Genomic DNA, 19,066 nt, shown 5'->3' with positions numbered 1-19,066 from the left:
CCTGGGCAATTGGTTTAACTTTCTCACTCTTTTATTTCATATGAAAAAATTTTTTTTAAATACTATCTTACCACTTCCAAAAAACATTTGGCAATGTCTATACTTTCTACGCACTTAACAAATGGTAGTTAATTATGTGTATAGTAATGATCATTCTAACAACAACAATGTACATTACTAAATAACTTGTGCAAGGTAGAGCCTTAGAAACAGCTTTGGACAGAGACTGGATTCTCCCAGGCGAAAGTTGTTTTCACTAGACGTCACTGCCTCTCCACACTTGTCAGCCCTTCTCTCGGGTGTATATTCACTTAGAAAAACAAAACAAAACAACAAAACAAAAAAACCTACCATATTTAAAAATCAACAATTCATTTATGTTAATAAGCTAGACTAACTTATTCCATGGTGTCTCTGAGGGCAGAACTATAAAACATGGATGGAACATTCAAGAAAGGCCAATTTGGGGTCAATAAAAAAAGATATTCCTAAAATAGGGTTATCCATAGCTATAAGAAGCTGCATTGCCTTAAAGATCTAGCATATTTCTTGTTATTAAAGGCACTCCAAAACAAGTTACATTTACCCTGTCATAGCTATTGACACATAAGCTTAGATAGTTGGCCAAATGATTTTTATTTCCCTTCCTAAAATTGTGCAATACATATTCTGTTTTCTCAAAAATTCTCTATATTTTAAAGACTCTCAAGTCTTAAAACACTACCCATTCATTTAAAAACTCCACTGACATTTTCATTTTCAGACATGTATAGATGCACCACAGAAAGCAACATGGGATATGAAAATTTTAAATTGGCCTTTTCTCCCTTGATTGAGATCAATACTCAGAACAGTCAATTTTTTATGTGTTAACTGTCTGTTCATATGACTGAAAAAAAAGGAACTCAATATGCTTTTGCCAAAAATCTATTTATTCATTTATTGACTCATTTATCCAACGAATATTTATGAAACATTTATCAAACTCTTCCTGTACACTAAGCATTATGTTACGTGGTATAAGGTTGTATTTTATGGAAAAAGCCACTATCAATATTTGATTCCAAAGAAATAATGAAGAACCTTAAATATTTCTCAGTTTTCAGTTTTTGGCATTTTATGTTGAGAGAATCTGTATATGTGCACCTCTTTGTCTAGTCATCTGATACTTATTAAAACAAAATATATGCAATCAAGATATTTTCTCACTAAAAATCAATCACAAGTTTATTCTAATATCTATACCATATACCTTATAAATGAAGTGAATTTTTGCTTACGTTTGAATCTGATTTGGAATAATAGCAAACACTTCTGAGTTTACCTATGTAGTGACAAAGATATATGCAACTTGCAGTCACAGGTTACACATTTGCAGTATATAATATGTAGATGCCTGAGAGAACAAAATTTATGATATAATTTCCAAAAATAAAATCTTTTTATCTATTTCCTCTCAGTGGACATTGGCCAGGAGGTTCTTTAATGTGCAGTCTAAATAATTTTTAATATTACCAATAAACATAGCATCTCTCTGGTTTGTCATGATAGTTTAGTTTTAATTAAGCTTGACACTGATTTCTCTCCCACTTTTTAAAATTTAAACATGAATGCAGTATATATTTATATGTAAAAATAATTTTAATTATATTTTCATTTCATCTTATGATGGTATTTTAAATATCATCTTTATAATACATAAAGAGAATCTCGAGAAAGGCAATCTATGTATTTTGGGACATTCCAGGGAAGACTGATTTGGGAAGGAAGAATATAGTTAATAAAAGCCCTCTTTGATGTTATTTAATACAAAAGCAAACACAGATCTTTTTATACTTGACATTAAAAATCTGATCATTTGCCTCCCTAAAGAAACCACATACAGCTTTTATACAGACTGCACAGTAAGGAATAATAATATTTCTGTTTACTGAGATATCAACTGGCATTTCAGTGTAAGTCAATGGTCTATCGTTGCTACAGCATATTAGACCTCAATCTGGCATCTACAAATGTCAAGAGTATAAAAAAAAGTATAGGATGAAAATCAAAAGCATGTTCCGAACTCCCAAAAAAATAAAAAAAAAGGGAAACAAAGTTCACCTAAACATATTTGCTGCAGAAATCAGTGCAATATTCAGCTGTCAATCTAGAAAAACAACAAGGGAGCCACCCTGTCAGTAGGACAGGATAATAAAATTTCCAGCAGATGTTCAGGCAGGGCTCTAATTTTTACTGAACTCCCTTGGTAAGCATTTAATTTCTTTATCATATGCAGTCTCGGAAAATTGTACTTCATCAAAACTGTACTGTGAAATATTAATATTTCATATGATAACAAAACTCCATAGACTAACCTTTGTCATATTAAGAGCATCCAAATTTCAAATGTCAAGATTCTGAATTTTAATACATTTTAAGTAGATTCTTGAATTGGCATAATAAATTGTAATAAGACTAATCTAAATTAGTATACTATAATGTCACACAAATGTATAGTACATATAATATTGTAATAGATGTCTGTAGTAGGAGGCTGTGGGAAAACGTGTTTCTACCTACTGAGTTGTACGTTACAACATTTCATCAGACGCTCATAAGACAATTTCACATTCACAACAGGTTTAATCACTAATTAGGGACAACATAAGAAAACAAAACAAAACAAAACCCTAGATCTCTATGAAGCAAACTGACTATTTTGCAAAAACATGTATGGGAAACAATTGTTTTTGAAAATGACATTATATAAGCCTAAGGTGGCATCATTATTTATGTCATTATAATCTGCAAAAATACATTTAAAATAGTCTTTGTACAAATATTGTGTTCTACCCACCATCAAAGCAAGTAACAGAGAGCTTCCTAAAGCCCCCAACATAATGTTTTATATGCCAAATTTAATTTGCATTTGTTCCTTACTCTCTCTTTGAACCAGCATCACAGACTTGTGAATTGATAGATTAAATTCAAATTGGAGGTTTAGAAGGAAGTTAGCTTCCACATTTATTTTTGCTGGTGATCCTAATAAAGGCAACTGCTCCTAGGTTACTGAAAGAGACAGCATCACAAATCAATGCATGTCACTAACAGAGTAAAGACAAATGTCTCTGATTAATCAGAATTCAATTTTTTGCAAGCAAACAGCAAATTCAAAGCAAACACCTTTTTTTCCTACAGTTCTTTACTTGCACCTGATTAGCTACCTATTTCTGTTTACATATAAAATTTTTAAAACAGAGTAACTATAATGTAGTCATTAGATGGTATTGGAGACTCAGTTTTTCTCAATGGATTAAACATTTGATTACAGCTTCCAAGTTATTCTTAAAGGATGAATTGAAACAAAGACAAATGTACTATCAATATTCTACAAAGCTGTAAACAATTGATTAATGATATTCTAAAGCTGCATCCAGTAAGTTCTGTTTATCTTTACACTTTATTTAACCAAAGTATTTGAAAAAGAACCTCTCTTTAGTTATTTAAACATAAAAACATTTATGAAATTTTTTATGCCCCGGTTTTTCTAACTTTTGAGGATTCTCTAGATTTTCTTCATCACAGTTACACATAACATCTTGTAAAGCTGTCAGAATAAGACAGCCGTAATGTTTTAGCCATACTAATGCTAGCTATTGATCCTAGTAAGAGGAGAAAGAAGGAGAGAATGTGCTTAATGGGGCATATTTGTTTTCTATTATTTTCTTTGCCTACGGATAAGGCTGATTTAAATAATGATACAGTTTTCTCAGTCACTAGATTCACACATTCTTATACATTAATTATTACTAACTACCAGTTAGTACTAAATACATTGATAGATTTAGCATTTAAAATTTTATCAATAAAGGATCTAAGAATGTTAAATTCTGCTCTGCTTTTCTAATTCAAAACCAAATAAGGATGCAACCTTCTACTGTATATTTTGTACTACTTTAAAAACATGAATTTATATGTTTTGTGTACCTTAAAGAATCAATCTCAACCATAATACGTACTTTATTTTCTACTGAGTATGTCCACTTACAGTGTGAGTACAAAGTCATCGTGCCAAATTAAACTCAGGTATATGTACTTTGAAAATCTTTCTATATTTAAAAATTCAAGAAGAATCTTATTACCAGCACAAATGAGGTACACAGAGTGATTCTTTTTGACCTGACCTGGGTCCCAGGAATATGTACAAACCAAATTTATAGTCTCTCCAACCTTCAGTTCGGACAGATGTCCTCATCCACACACATCCAGAAATCACAAAATAATTAATGCCAAAATAAAAAATCATGAGTTTGTGACTATCACATTAAATAGCCATTTTTGTAATATATATATTTTTTGATGCTTCCTAGATAAAACAAAATGGGAAATTCATGGCCTTCCATGGGACAGAAAGATGGGTAAGAGAAAAAAATTAGCCTGGACTAATAGGTCTTGTCCTGTAGTTGAGTAACTATTATTTCTTGGTCAGAAAAATTGTGACATCATAATATCTCTGCTCTAATTAAAATGCATGATAGACATTTAAACATGACCTCATAAATATTTTCTTACCTTATCAAGAGAGAAAGTTTTGGTCAGGGCAAAACCCCATCCAGCTTCAAAAGCTCTTCGAATCATTGATGTACTGGTGGCTGGAGTTGCACTAGCAAGACCAAAAGGATTTATAAACTTCAGTCCAGCCATTTCCACACTGATGTCCACCAGATCAATAGGAGTGTAAAAGAGGGGCAGTTCAGGTTTGGCAGAAACCGAAGCTCCATATTGCGACTGTAAAAAACAAACAGTCAATAACTGTTCTTGCATCAGATCTGATTCTTCCATAGACTCTTTGACAAAAATCACTTCAACACACCATTCGAATTAATATAGATTACATCGGTGTGTTTACAATGATGAAAACTGGCAAAAAAAAAAAAAACAGTTAGCCTTCACCCAAATTCATATAATACCACCTTTTTCTAATTTAAAAGGCAGTATAGAGAGTATTAACAGAAATAAAATCAATTAAATAAGCAAACAAAGAACTCTATTTAAAACATACGGAGATTCAAACACAAAAGGGAAAAATTTCAGAATTTATCTCCCTGGTCCCATAAACCAGCCCTTTTGTACTTAATTTTTGGAAGATGTCTTTAGTGCTCAGAAATATGGGCAACAGCAAGTCAGGAGGCCCAAATTCAATTTCCAGTAGTCTCACTTCTGTTTATGAGATTTTAGGAAAGCCACCTAATATGTCCATGTCTTTTTCTCCTCAACCATTTTCAGTACAGCAGCAGGAATGCTGGGTGCCTAATTTCCAACCTCCCAGGAGTACTGGAAAAGGTAGGAGATCATAAGCCACAGAAAGACATCTAATTTGGAAAGTGGGGAATGTACTCATGTGCAGGAGGAGAGTTTCTTTTTTAGAACCCAAACCGGTACCAAAACAGTTAATGTCTTCACCTCTCAAAACTGGGAAATTACCTTTGTTAAAGGAACACTGTATAATGTTACCTCGCATTACGAAAACACGTATGCAAAGTGCATGGCACACTGAAGAGGGTAGGTACTTGCTAAATGTCTCTTCCTGACTGGGAGGGTTATTAACGATCTCATCAGGACTTTAGTTTATAAAGTGTCTCTGTCTCTTTCCTTTTCCCTCCTTCTCTTTCTCTCTGTTTATCTCTGAAAGACAAATAATACTGGCAAATATAAAAAAGGATGAATTTTCCAAGCCAAACTGAATGGATAGGGCTAGTTAATTCCAAAGTAAGAACTCCTTTCCCTTGTGAACCATCACTCAAAGGAAAAGTTGTTTGAGCATAACTTTAATTTTACAGGAGTGTGTCTTATGCAGATAAAAATTGCCATGACTTGCATACAAATTATTTCCGGACTTCCAGCATTTATAATGCAAAGTAAAGTTCACTTAATATGTAAAAAGGCATCAAACTTGTCAATTGAAAGACTAACATGTTTCTTGCACCTACAAAGAGGTGCTTGATCACATCAAAGCTACAACTACAGCAGGCATCTTCTGCCAGGAATGTTCTGGGTTTCCAGGCACATTTCTGAATATCGGTCAGTCCGGTTGTGAATACAACTTCTCCTTTCCTCATGTGGAATTGTAATACTATTAAAATGATTAGCAAAGACAAAAGGTATAATGTATAATATAGGGAATACGTTAATTTGATCTGTGTGTGTGTGTGTGTGTGTGTGTGTGTGTGTGTGTGTGTGAATTTCTACAGAGGTACATGAGGGGAAATACACCTTTGATGTGATTTTTCTCAGCGTGTAATCATGGTTTAAATTAATCAGGCAAATTTAGGTTAGACTAAGGAAGACTTTCCAGACAGTACGGACTGGTCAATACTGGGAAAAAATCAAGATGTACTTTTCGTATCTGAGGAATCTTAGATATTTCAGGCAAGTTTGTGCCTCATGCTAATAGCAGATATTCACATGATTCCATATTCTTATTTAGGTGAGATGAATGACACTGCTAGTTTTCTTCTCTTTCAAAGGATTTGTATTGAAATATCTAATCTCTCAATCTTACAGATGAATTTGTTATAATCTTAGCTGTATGGCATCAGGCAACAGCCCAAGGAGGCAGATAGAGATGTACAGTTCAACATGCATTTCTTAACTTACATAGTTTAAAATAAATAAGGCACTGCCCTGAAATTCTTAAGAAGGTTGCTGCCTTAATACTAAAAAGGGAATGACGTGGACAAACTTCGCAAGATTTTCCTTAAGCGTCAAAACAAAAATATAAAACAAATAAGCCAAAGCAAATAACTAACAAAAAGTAAACATACATATAAAACTCTTTTAAATGAGAAGTACAGCTTCTTATAAAATATGTATTTCTTTTATTGACAAAAATACTATTGATGTGTATGCATATATGATATAATCTAAAATATTTACTTGTAATAGGCAGCTGTTCTTCCTAGTGCCCAGACAAGGCTTTTGTTTTGTTTTGTCTTTGAGACTTTTTACCACAGTGTGGTGCTACAACAACCCAGTCTGTCCAACCTGGTAATTTACTCTTGCCCAGTGTATGCTTCCTTTTCTGAAGTTTAAAAGCCTGTTCCCCTCTGTACCCTTGCTCAGACAACTTCAGCATTTCAAATTTCAGCTCTCACCATGAGACTAATTCCTCCCAAATCCCATTCATAACCTTCAAACTCAGATTTCCAAGAGACTTCAAGACCTTTGGATATGGATGCTTTGCTGTTAATTCAAACTCAACTGCTTCAAATTGTATCTCATATTCTCTTCTAAAGAATATGTCATCCAGATTTTCAATTTCAGACAATACTATTTTTCCAATCATCCACTAGTGTTAGTAAATAACAGTTGTCAGAAACAGCCTAGATTATGTTAACTATACTGGTATTAAAATAAAAAAAAACTTAATAAATAAAAAAAAAAAAGAAAGAAGGAAACAACCTAGATGTTGAACAATGAAAATTAGTTCCCCAATAATACCATTGTAAAAAGGAATGTTATACTGACATCAGACTAATACAGAAACTGAACAAGAAAAAAAAATAAACTGACATGAAAGAGTGTTTATCCTGTACTAAGTGAAAAAATAGTGGGTTAACATTATTTGTAAGTCCAAAAGTTTTCAGTAAAAAATAAGGAAGCAAATAAATATTTAATATATATATTTATTACAATAGTATACGTTATTACGTCTATTGCTATACGTCTCTCTGTTTACCATCTGTCATAAAGAGTAAATATCAATATGTAACTAGTCTTATCTGAACTAGGTGGGACTGGGATGACCTTTAATTTCTAGATTTTTGCTCATTTTACCTTTTATACTTTCAATAGTGAACATAAATTAATTTATATGAGAAATATAGAATCAAAGGTATACTAAAATAGTTTTATAAAAGAATCAATGAAAAACCAGTAAGTGAAGATCGAGATAAATAGATGCTCTTTAGCTTCCTTCACAGATTGTCTGCCCCAAGCCAATCCTCTCAGCTATATTTAATATTACACGTAAACTTAAAAACATTTAGAAGTAGAATCATCAAAGAGATAATCAACCTTAAAAGCTTTACCTTATGAAGAAAAAACTAAGGGTAAAGGAGGTTAAGTGAGTACCTGTAAGTTATTCAGCTAGTGGCAGAGCCAGAATAAAGTGTGTATTTTTTCTATTTTCTTGGTCAGTTTTCCTCCCACCACTGTAAGCCATCTCTCAGAAATCAAATGTTTCAGTCCTTCTTCCTCAAAAATACTCTGTGCCATCCTGCCTCTGTACCTTTTCCCATCTCATCTCTCTTCACCTACGATAAAATTTCCCCATCTGAAGCACTCCCTGGCCACTATAGATAAATAATTTTATCTTGACTACTCCTAGGGCATAAAAAATAAGATTATTTCAATTCACTGATTACACTGAAAATATCTGGCTATATGCTTAATTACTAATATGCTAAAACTTACCCACATCTTCAGGAAGCCAAATTCAAATTTCTTTTCACGGCATATACTGGCTGCTGGCATAATGTGGGGCCCATGAACTCAGACACAATTCTTAACATTCATATAAAACTATTTTTGTTCACATATTTATTGAGAACTTGAGGTTACAGAGATGAACAAAACAGACAGGTCTCTGGAGTTCACAAACAGAAGAATGCAAATAAAGCTACCAACCAACCAAAGACACACAGAATTAAATCTAAGGCTAGCTCATCACACTGCTACATGTCTCCATGAATTATTTTATGTATTTCCACTGCCCTAACATATAACCCAAGTCTTTCTTCACCCATCAAATGACTATTCATCTTTCCAAACTCAGTTCATTTACTCAAGTATATGCTTCCTGGGGCATTTCCTTAATGCATTCCATTCCCTTGTCTAACATATCTTACTGTCATCTCTGCTACGTTGCAATTTAAAATATGCCTGTACCTCGGTAGTCATCAAACTGGGCTGTGCATGTTGATTTTCTCTTCAAAAAAACATAAGCTTCTTGAGGGCAGTGATCATACCTTATTAAAATCAGTAAGTGAGGGGCGCCTGGGTGGCTCAGTGGGTTAAAGCCTCTGCCTTCGGCTCAGGTCATGATCCCAGGGTCCTGGGATCAAGCCCTGCATTGGGCTCTCTGCTCAGCAGGGTGCCTGCTTCCCCCTCCCTCTCTGCCTGCCTCTCTGCCTACTTGTGATCTCTGTCTGTCAAATAAATAAATAAAATCTTTAAAAAAAAAATTTAAGGGGCACTTGGGTGGCTCAGTTGTTAAGCCTCTGCTTTCGGCTCAGGTCATGATCCCCGGACCCTGGGATCAAGCCCCACATCAGGCTCCCTGCTTCCCGGGAAGCCTGCTTCTACCTTTCCCTCTCTTACTCCCCTGCTTGTGTTCCCTCTCTCACTGTCTCTCTCTCTCTCTCTGTCAAACAAATAAACAAAATCTTTAAAAAAAAATTTTTTTAATTTAAAAAAGTGAAAAAAATCAGCATCTCCATTAGAATTAGAAATATATGTAATATATGTATGTATTATGTACCATATATACACATATACATGTATATAAAATACCCTTAAAGGCAACTCCACCCTCTTAGAGACAAAGGTAAATAAAATCACTTTTCCACATGTCATCTTCAGATATGTTTTAAATAACTATTATATTCTTTCCAAATCTCCCTTTTCCCCAGGCTTTTTGACACTTTAATTGTCCTTTGTTGAATATCTCATTTGCCTTTTATGTTCTGAAATTGAGAACTGTCCTAACATAGTTGAAAGGGTTAAATGCAAGCACTCGAATTTATGTGATTTCCTTCATCCTTTCCCTTTCTAAAACAGGGACTATCTTATAATCTGGACATTACCACGGTTTCTTTGGTTTTTCAAAATATACTTAATGGAAATGCCAAAGGAAAAAAACCTATAGAATTAAAAGAGGGTAAAGTGATAAAGAATTGAGAGGAAGACAGAGAGGGGGAGGTAAAAATAGAGATTAAGGAAAAGTGAGATGTTGAGCAGATTTTTACAGTGTAAGGGTAAAAAGTGACATTCCTTCTACAGAAGTCATTGTCAGACATTAAGAGACATTGTAAACGAGAGAGATGTCTAAAGATGACTTTTTAGTAAGTTTGCTTTTTCCCTCTCGGAAATTTTTAAGGGGAGATTTGAGTGAAGATTTTAGTCATTTAAAATTCCACATAAAAAATTACCTGCATGGCATGCATAAACCATGAGAGGTCCCAAATTTATATGGGTTACACTTAAATTTTCTCATTTCATTTCCACCTACAAAATCCTTCAAGGTTCTTCACTACCTGCAGAATGTAGTACCAGCTCCTTAGCATTCATTATATAACTCCAGCTGTGATCTGGGCTCTTCCCACTCCGCACACTTTCTAGTCTCCTCTTTTAGCCTTTCTTATCTCATCTACTTCCACTCCATCACAACATTTTATGCTTCCATTTATTAAACTACTTATAATTTCTCAAACAAAATAGTATCATTAATGTACCTATGCATTTTGACTTTTTTTTTTTTTTCCCCCTTCTAAAATGTCCTTTCCTGCCTGGCTTTTCTGCTTTGAAAGCTGCAACCAATCTTCAAGAGTCAGTCCTGTTGTCATCTTCACTATGAAACTTGCCTGGCTATCCACAAACAAAGTTGTTCTCTTATCATACTCTGTACTCATTTGTTTCCACATATGTATCTCCTCCTAATTTAATTTAAGCACCTAGCATAAGACACGGCAGAAAGATGCTCAAAATATTAGTTGAATACATTAGACTAGTGACCTTTACTTAGTCTCTTTTTTACATTAGTCCCCCAGTAAGATGATAATCAACTTACATGAAATTATCATCAAATGCTTTCCAGATATATATTCCATTATTCTATGATTCTAGAGTAACTTTCAACTCTTACCATTGGAAGACTGTTGAGTTTAGCAAAGGCACTAAAAAGAATTATTTAATGCAATGGTAAATAACTACACCAGGCAATTAAGTTAATAATATAAATGTATACATTCTATATCAGGCACGTAAAGTGACATAAACATTTACTGACCTCACAATTTTGCCAAGATCCTGTTGAAAATGAAACATTTTTCTGCCCCACATGATTCTTAACTTACAGCTTAGACTGGATTTGATTGCAAGCAATAGAGACTAGCCTCAGACAGCTGTTAAGAGCAAGGGTACAGAAGCATCTCATGAAACTCAGGGATGCAGCTAACCCTCATGGAAAGCCATATAATCTGCCTCTCCCTCTCTGTACTCTTCTACATGCTTCTAGTTTAGTCTTCCATCTCTGCCAACTGGCTTCCTCTGATTCTTTATGCAGAATGGTTGCTATTCTATAGGTCTAGCCCAGTCACTTCTAACTCTACATATTAAAAACATTAGAAGAGTTTTAAAAATTCTGATGTCTTGGTTAGATAGACTCCAACTAATTACATCAGAATTGCTTAGAGTATGGCTCAAGGAATAGTAGTTTTTGAACTCACTTCAAGGAATTGGACTGTGAATCCAAGGCTGAGAACTGTTTCTTTAGCCATGCCAAAGCTCCCTTTAATTCCCAATTCTCAAGTGAGAAATTCAGGTTTGGTCATGATTGCACTACATGTCTACTTTATTAAAATAAATGGCTACCAAGGGCCTGTTCAAGAGAATAAAGTATTATTATAAGGTGGGCAGATACTCTACAAAGTGCCCATATGGGGACTTTTATTTGCTTATAAAGTCACGATTCTGACAGCCATCATTATATTGTCCAAATATTGAGGCCTATTGTAAAAACAGGACACTTAGTTTATTCTCAGAATCAATAAGATGCTTGTCTACTTGTAAAGAATACTTATGTCAGACCCAGTGAGAAATGTTTTGTACTTACTCTCCTTATAATCACAACTCTTCAAATTAGGCATTATTCTCTTACTGAAATTGAGGGAAGTGACATTCAAAGAAAATAACCAACTTCTTCAAGGATACGAAGCCAATAAGTAATAGAGTGAAACTTGAATTCAAAGCTTACACAGCCTACATTATATCAAATTCCTCTTATTTACATAAACAATATTCTTCTGAAGCACTAATGTTCTCCAAATTGGAAACTGATCTGAAAATTATTCACAATTGTTTGATTGAACAAATGCAACACATGTACACACACAAGGAAAAATCTATTGTCATAAATAAAAAGTATATTCCATTCAGATATTGATAAGATAATCAAGTATGCTGCCTTTCATTTCAGAATGGAAATAAAAACAAATACAATCTTAAAGTATAATGGCCTATTATTTTATTATTACATTATTACTCTTCATCACTGGTAGTCTCCTACTATACCTGGCTGGGTCACGGAATTATACACAGAGAAATTTGCATGTATAATGGTTATGTTGTTGAGGAAAAGAAAATCACATCGTAATTATGTATCCCAATTGCATTTTTCCTTAATTTGTTTTACCAGAATTAAAATTAAAAAACAAAACAAAAAAAAAGCTTTGCTAAAAGCAAGACTATTGGTAGTGTTATATTTGATTGAAGAAGAGAAAATAACTACCACTATGTTCCATCCAATTTAAAATCATCAAACAGCTTTCACTTACTCATTTTATTTATATTTCATTGTGATATAACTACAATGTTCCCTATCTTAAGGTACAGCTGCTCTAGAATCATCTATTCTGAGATTATTTTAAGGCAAAGAATAAATAACATTATATAGCTACTTAGGACTAGATTAATTCATAGGCTGGTTTTATGCATTAATTAACTCCAGGTCAGTTACTTTGCCCTTTGAAGAAATATCTATTGAGGAGGAAAACTTGCAAAGCAGAAATTAATTTGGATTAGCTGCTTCCATGGTGGAAAGGCCTAGGTAGAGTGATTACAATTATGACATAAAATCAGATTTCATTTCTCCATTTTGAGAAATTACTATTTGTAATGAAAATTTTAGAAAAGATATGAGGCTACAGAAAAGTTTCTAAAAATAATAATCCCATTTTGTTCACTTCTTTAAAGGATTATAGTCATATTGCTCTTAATAAGATATCTGTAACCTGAGTGCAGAATTAGGCTACAAAATTAAACATTAACTCAAATCCATGTGATCTTTTTCTTCATCTAAACTTTATCTCCATCTCCAACTACCAGCTCTTAAGCAACCTAAGGTAGTATCATACAAAAATTCCTCCTCTTCAGCAAAAAAAAAACTAGTCCTCCCCCAGTTTTCTCCACTTACTTTATGACACTACCATTCATTCATCTTAAGCCAAAAATCTGTGTATTATTCTTGATACTTCTTTTCTTTCATTCCCCATTTTTCTTCCACCAGCAAATCTAATGACTCTTATCTTCAAAATATGAGTCCATATACTTCTATCTATACTCATTCCCATCATTATCTCATTGGGATTATTTCTTACTGTTTTTTTCCATTTTCCTTGCCTCCTGCTAGAATCTACTCTTTACTTTGCACCAGAGCCTTTTAAAAACACAAATTTGATTTTTAAAAACTTTTCATTCATTTCTCATTGCATTTTTTTAATATCCAAGCTATTTTTTTTTTTAAAGATCTTATTTATTTATTTGACAGACAGAGATCACAAGTAGGCAGAGAGGCAGACAGAGAGAGGGGAAGAGTAAGCCTGCTGAGCAGAGAGCCCAATGCCGGGCTGGATCCAGCACCCTGGGATCATGACCTGAGCTGAAGGCAGAGGCTTTAACCCCTGAGCCACGCAGGCACCCCATTAGTATTCAAACTATTATAGCCTACAAGATCATTCAGGAAGTGGTCCTGTTCCCCTATCCAAATTGACCTTAATGCCATTATCAATGTTAATGCACCTATCAGTCACATATGACATCCACTAAACTCTGTCTTTCCATGGGTGTTTGCAGTTGCTATTTTCTCTTCCTGGCATGCCCCTTTTTTATTCTTCTAATTCCATTTATTTGGTTGTCATTTTATTTGGTCATTATTTTGTCATTTTATTTGGTTGTCATCCTGTTTCTAACTCCTAAAACCCTCAGAATTTCCCCAGTGATGAGAGCAATGAAGGGTTTGGTTTTTTTTTTTTTTTAATGTTAATAGATGAAAGCACCTAAGAATGGGGGCCAGTTGTCAGGAAATCCACCACATGGTTCTAGGGTTGGAACTTTCTGTCCCATCCCTTTGACCCCCTGACCTCTAGGGATTTGATAGGGTCTGGAGGTTCAATCAAAATGTAATCAATTGTGACTATGTAATAAAGCCTCTGTAAAACAAAAACAAAAACAAACAAAGGAACAACAACAAAGAACAGGGTTCAGAGTACTTCCAGGTTGGTATACAGGTGGAGATAGGGGAGAAAGGTGCACCTGGAGAGGGCATGGAAGCTCTGCACCCTTTCTCCATACTTGTCCTATGCATCTCTTCCACCCAGCTGCTCCCGAATTATATCCTTTTATAATAAACCAGTGAGCTAGTTAAGTACAATGTTTCTCCGAGTTCTGTGAGCTTTTCTAGCAAAAACTGAACCCAAGGAGGCAGTCATAGGAACCTCTGATCTATAGCCAGCTGGTCAGAAGTACAGGTAACAACCTGGATTTAGGATTGGCATCCTGTGTGGAAACGGTCATTGGAATCTTCAGTCTACAGCTTGTTGGTTAAATACAGCTTGCTGGGCTTGTGAATGGCATGTGAAGTGACAGGGGAAGGCAGAAGGTAGGACAATCTACCAAATGGTGGTTACCTTTGGGATCCTATTTCAAGGTACATAGTGCTGGAATTGAGTTAAATTGTAGAATACCCAACTGGTGTCCCAAGTATTGCTTTGTGGCATGGGGAACTCATGTCACATATATTGCAGTTGGATCCAGGAACCCAAAATAGTGTGTTTTCAAGTGGCTTCTCCTCAGAAACAGAATGCAGACTATATGTGGGTTGGGCAGTAGTGTGGCTAGAGGGACACAAGTTTCCATTTGTGTCCTCCAAGGAGGCTTCTTTAATAAAATAAGATCTGAGCAGATGTGAGAAGGATGTGAGCAGAGTCATGCATATAGCAACTTTGGTATACACTCTGACTTTAAAATGAATGGTTTAATTTATCAACTGAGCTACTGCAATAACATTGGTTTATTTTACCGTCTACTAATTATATTATCATTCATTAAGAAAATATCACATAGACTATTACACAGAGGCCCCATGTCATAAAACCCAAAGGTTTGGTAAAAGGATAAACTAGTGAATTAACTTTAAGAAGTGGTTTGTAAGTTAGCGAAGCACCCCCCCCTCCAATCATGAATAACATGTTGACAAATTTTCAAAAGTGTCAATCAATAAGGTAACAATTGCCATATTCACAGGCCTGGGGCCAAAGGTGGTGACACTGCTGACAAGATGTCAATGACTACTGTAAGAAAAGCCTGGTGACCAGCACAGGGTGGTGCTGACAGCAAATCCATGTAGCACAAAGAAGTCGGCATGATCAAGGTGAGAGTGATGAAGGTAAATAAAAGAAGCTGACATTTAAGAAAGGTGACAACAGCAATGTTAAATATTAAGACTTGGAATAAAAAGCTCAAAATTGTAAGTCAACAACCTACCAGGCAATACTGCTTTTGTGTTAACCTATTAACCCTTGTATTTCTGGGAGGGAAAGTCGCTAAAATAGGCTAAGGTAAGGATGGGACACAGGGAAAAACTAATGGTCACTCAGATGTTATTTTTGAACCTGAAACAGGTCAGTTAGGCCACTTTGAAACTCTTTTGTCTCGCCGTTAAAACACCTATTGTAAAGGATGGCAGTGAGGATCACAGGAGAAAAATTATAATGCGCGGGTATGCTCATTTTTATCCACTCTTTCCACAATAACTGTACCCCACCACCTGTTTGAGCCACGAGAATTTGTATGGTCTGCTTCATGTGCCCCATAATTTAAAACATTTCTTCAGTACATTCAATTTTTCAGTCATAGTATCAAGTGCCTGTCACACGGTAGGCATTTTATTGGTCAACCACCTACTATCAGGTAGGCATTGTTCTAGGCACAGAAACACTAGAAAACAAAACTGACACAGAATTACTTTGAAGATTACATTTCCATGGGATGTGTCTGGCATATAGTGACCATGTAATGCCTGCGAAGGGATCCGAAAATGAAGTAAGATCATTCTGAGGGCTAGCTGTATGGACTAGAAAAGTTTAGTGTCATTGTTCTCATCCTGACTCTGGCACAGAGTTCTCTGATTGGGAGGGACTTACCTATGTGTTCTGCCTTCCCTATGCTCAACTGAAGCTCAACCACAGGACATGGTGAGGAAGGGGCAGGATGACTACTGACAAGAGTAGGGCTAAGAATGGAAAAACCTGGGTTCTAGCCCTAGCAGGCCATACCATCAACACTTTAACAAAGGCATTACATTTCTCCTGTTCTTTTCTATGGATGCTATTGTTGTCTTTATCTCTTTGGGGGTCTTTAACATATTTATTTTAAATCCCTTTCAGAGAATTCTATTATGGTTCTCTTCTCCTGAGTGAATTTTTCTGTGAGTTGAATTGACTCTTTTAAAATCTGTTCCTCAGCTTTCTTTCTTTTCTTCTTCTTCTTTTTTTTTTAAATCATTTTATCAACCCTTTATCGATAAGTATGGACACTAAGGCCCTGGGAGCTTAAACAATTTATTATTATTATTATATTTATTATAGCTTAAATAATTTTCTATTTTCACTATTTTATTTTATTTATTTTTTATTATGTTACGTTAGTCACCATACAGTACATCATTAGTTTCTGACGTAGTGTTGCGTGATTCATTATTCGAACATAAGGAATAGCATGGAGGACATTAGAGGAAGGAAGGGAAAACCGAAGGGGAGGAAATCAGAAGGGGAGAAGAACCATGAGAGACTATGGACTCCGGGAAACAGTCTGAGGGTTCAGAGGGGAGGAGAGGTGTTACCCCAGTGATAGGCATTAAGGGGGCACGTGTTGGGATATTCCTCAGCTTTCTGACCCATATTTAAGTGGTTGAGTCAAATATTTCCAAGGCCATAGCCCTCTCAACAAAATTTAGCATATGCTTTCTAATTTGTAAACCGGGGGAAAAAATATTTACTCTGGCAGGCATAATTTTGAGTACGATGTGAATGTTAAGCCTCTAAAAAAGATAATCAGCATATCATAGGTATTTGATAAATTAAATTCTTTATTTTTAACATATATAATTAGGGTTTCAGAAGCATAAAAAACTAATTTTGTCTTTTTTATGGATAAAGATAGTGAGGCTCAAGATAATGTATTTGAGATTTTAAACATTTTTAGTCCTTGAGCTGAAAATTCCACCTCTGTGACTACACTGTGCCATAAGTGAGATAACCAAAAGGCAATGTGACATTCCCAAAGGTCCAAAGGCAGAATTAATGAATAATTAAGTCAGGCTTTGAACCTAGATCTCCTAACCTTTAGGCTTTCATTATACCACCTGTATCTAGATATTTTCAATTAAGTCCTTTATAACTTATATAAGACTCAACTTTACTAAATCATTGAATGTAGAAGAACAAAGTGTTCTGATGAAAATTTTTGTATTTAAATCTCCACCAGCAAGCTAAAGATTTTCAGTGCTTTGTTCTACTGTGATATTTTCAGGAGCTCCATGCAGCCCCAGGTATCAAGGTTGGAGATTTGGCATGGAATTCGTAACACCTATAGACCGTTTAGACCAAGTGACTTAAGAGTGGCTAATTTCTTTCATACTCCCTTAGCACCCACTGAGGTCAGGTTCAGTACAGCATGGATCAGATTTTTCAGTTATTTTTTCTAACCATTCTAATCTGGCACTATCTGCCTGAAGTAGCAATCTACTGCTGTATTGGTAAGGATATATTCTGCCTTTATGGAGACAATTTCATTTTAAATTACTTTTCAGGTCAAACGCTGCCATTTAATAAAGGTTTGGAACCCTATATAAAGTCAATAAAAGGCATTAAAATCCCTTATTAGTCATGGTATTTTCTTTCCCTATCACCAACTAGATAGTTTTGTTTTCATAGCTCCATTGGATATAGGCTCATTCCTCATTTTTTCCCCTGATTTCCTTTTATAACATATAGACGTTACAAATAGTAAATCCCCCTTCATACACAAAAAGCTATGCCATTTTACAAACAGAAACTTCAATAGAAAAAAAGTCAAGCTTCTGATCCTTAATAATTATTTTGAAATATTTAGCTAGGGAATTCGTCAAAAATTAACATGACTCTACCATCAAAGAGGCAAACTCTACAGATAGTCTATGGGGTTTATCGTATGCTTATTTATAAACACTTGAAACAAACTTCATTTTTCAATGACTATAAGCAATTTAACTTCACTACTTCTCACTGGAAGGTATAAAAATGAGATCACATGCACTTCTGATTCTAGTTCAGTCTAAAGGCATAGTTTATCAAAGAGAAATTGGGCTGAAGTCATTTCAATGCGGTGATCCTGACCAAGTGGAAAAACTTAGCATGGAAACAGCATTTACCCATGACATACTTCAATATTATTTTTTGGAGTCTATCACTATCTCAAACTGAATCCATTATGATTTAAAAGTGTCTTTTTATTGATATTCATTGTTTTTCAACCTGACAGTGGCCAATGATTCATATCAATCTTCTTTTAACATAGGAATTAAAGAGTTTGCCATATATCTTAAACTGAAGGACACTTTTTCAATAGGTCTCAGGATTTTAATACAGTTGTCATTTGAAAAGCCTTACCTCCTCTCAGTTGGAGAGGGGTTTAGAAAAGAAGAAGCCAGCTCCGTCGATAAGATTGTTTTTATCTGAAGCAGTGAAGGATTCAAAAATTAGTATGACATATCGATGATGCCTCTTTTTTTTTTTTTTTTTTAAGGCATTTTTATTCTCTAAGTGCAGGAACACTGCCGTTGGCTGTCAATCATTAAACCACAAAATGGAGTCCTTTGCCTGGCAAAGAGATCTGCAACTATACCAACACTGGTAAACTAACCACCAAATTATAGCCTTTTCTCTTGCCTCACCCAGATTTCACAGGGGCTGCACACCCAAATAAATGC

The 19,066-nt window shown here is 34.8% G+C and overlaps 1 protein-coding gene across 2 annotated transcripts in view; it reads right to left on the bottom strand.

Annotated features, from left to right (window-relative positions):
• DPYD (dihydropyrimidine dehydrogenase) overlaps positions 1-19,066 on the bottom strand; it is an 831,093-nt gene that overhangs the window by 395,072 nt on the left and 416,955 nt on the right. The window contains exons 13-14 of one of the 2 annotated variants that reach the window (XM_032302714.1): positions 4,555-4,770; positions 3,028-3,051 (exon numbers count right to left, since the gene is read on the bottom strand). In XM_032302714.1, the coding sequence (XP_032158605.1) occupies positions 3,049-3,051; positions 4,555-4,770 (219 nt within the window). In that variant the 3' untranslated portion in view covers positions 3,028-3,048. Of the gene's footprint in view, positions 1-3,027; positions 3,052-4,554; positions 4,771-19,066 lie in introns of those variants that run through there. The other variant, XM_032302713.1, reaches the window with a different exon arrangement.

This window comes from Mustela erminea, chromosome 10, assembly GCF_009829155.1.
Source record: "Mustela erminea isolate mMusErm1 chromosome 10, mMusErm1.Pri, whole genome shotgun sequence".
NCBI classification, from domain to species: Eukaryota; Metazoa; Chordata; class Mammalia; order Carnivora; family Mustelidae; genus Mustela; species Mustela erminea.
This window is presented reverse-complemented; position numbering and strand designations above follow the sequence as displayed.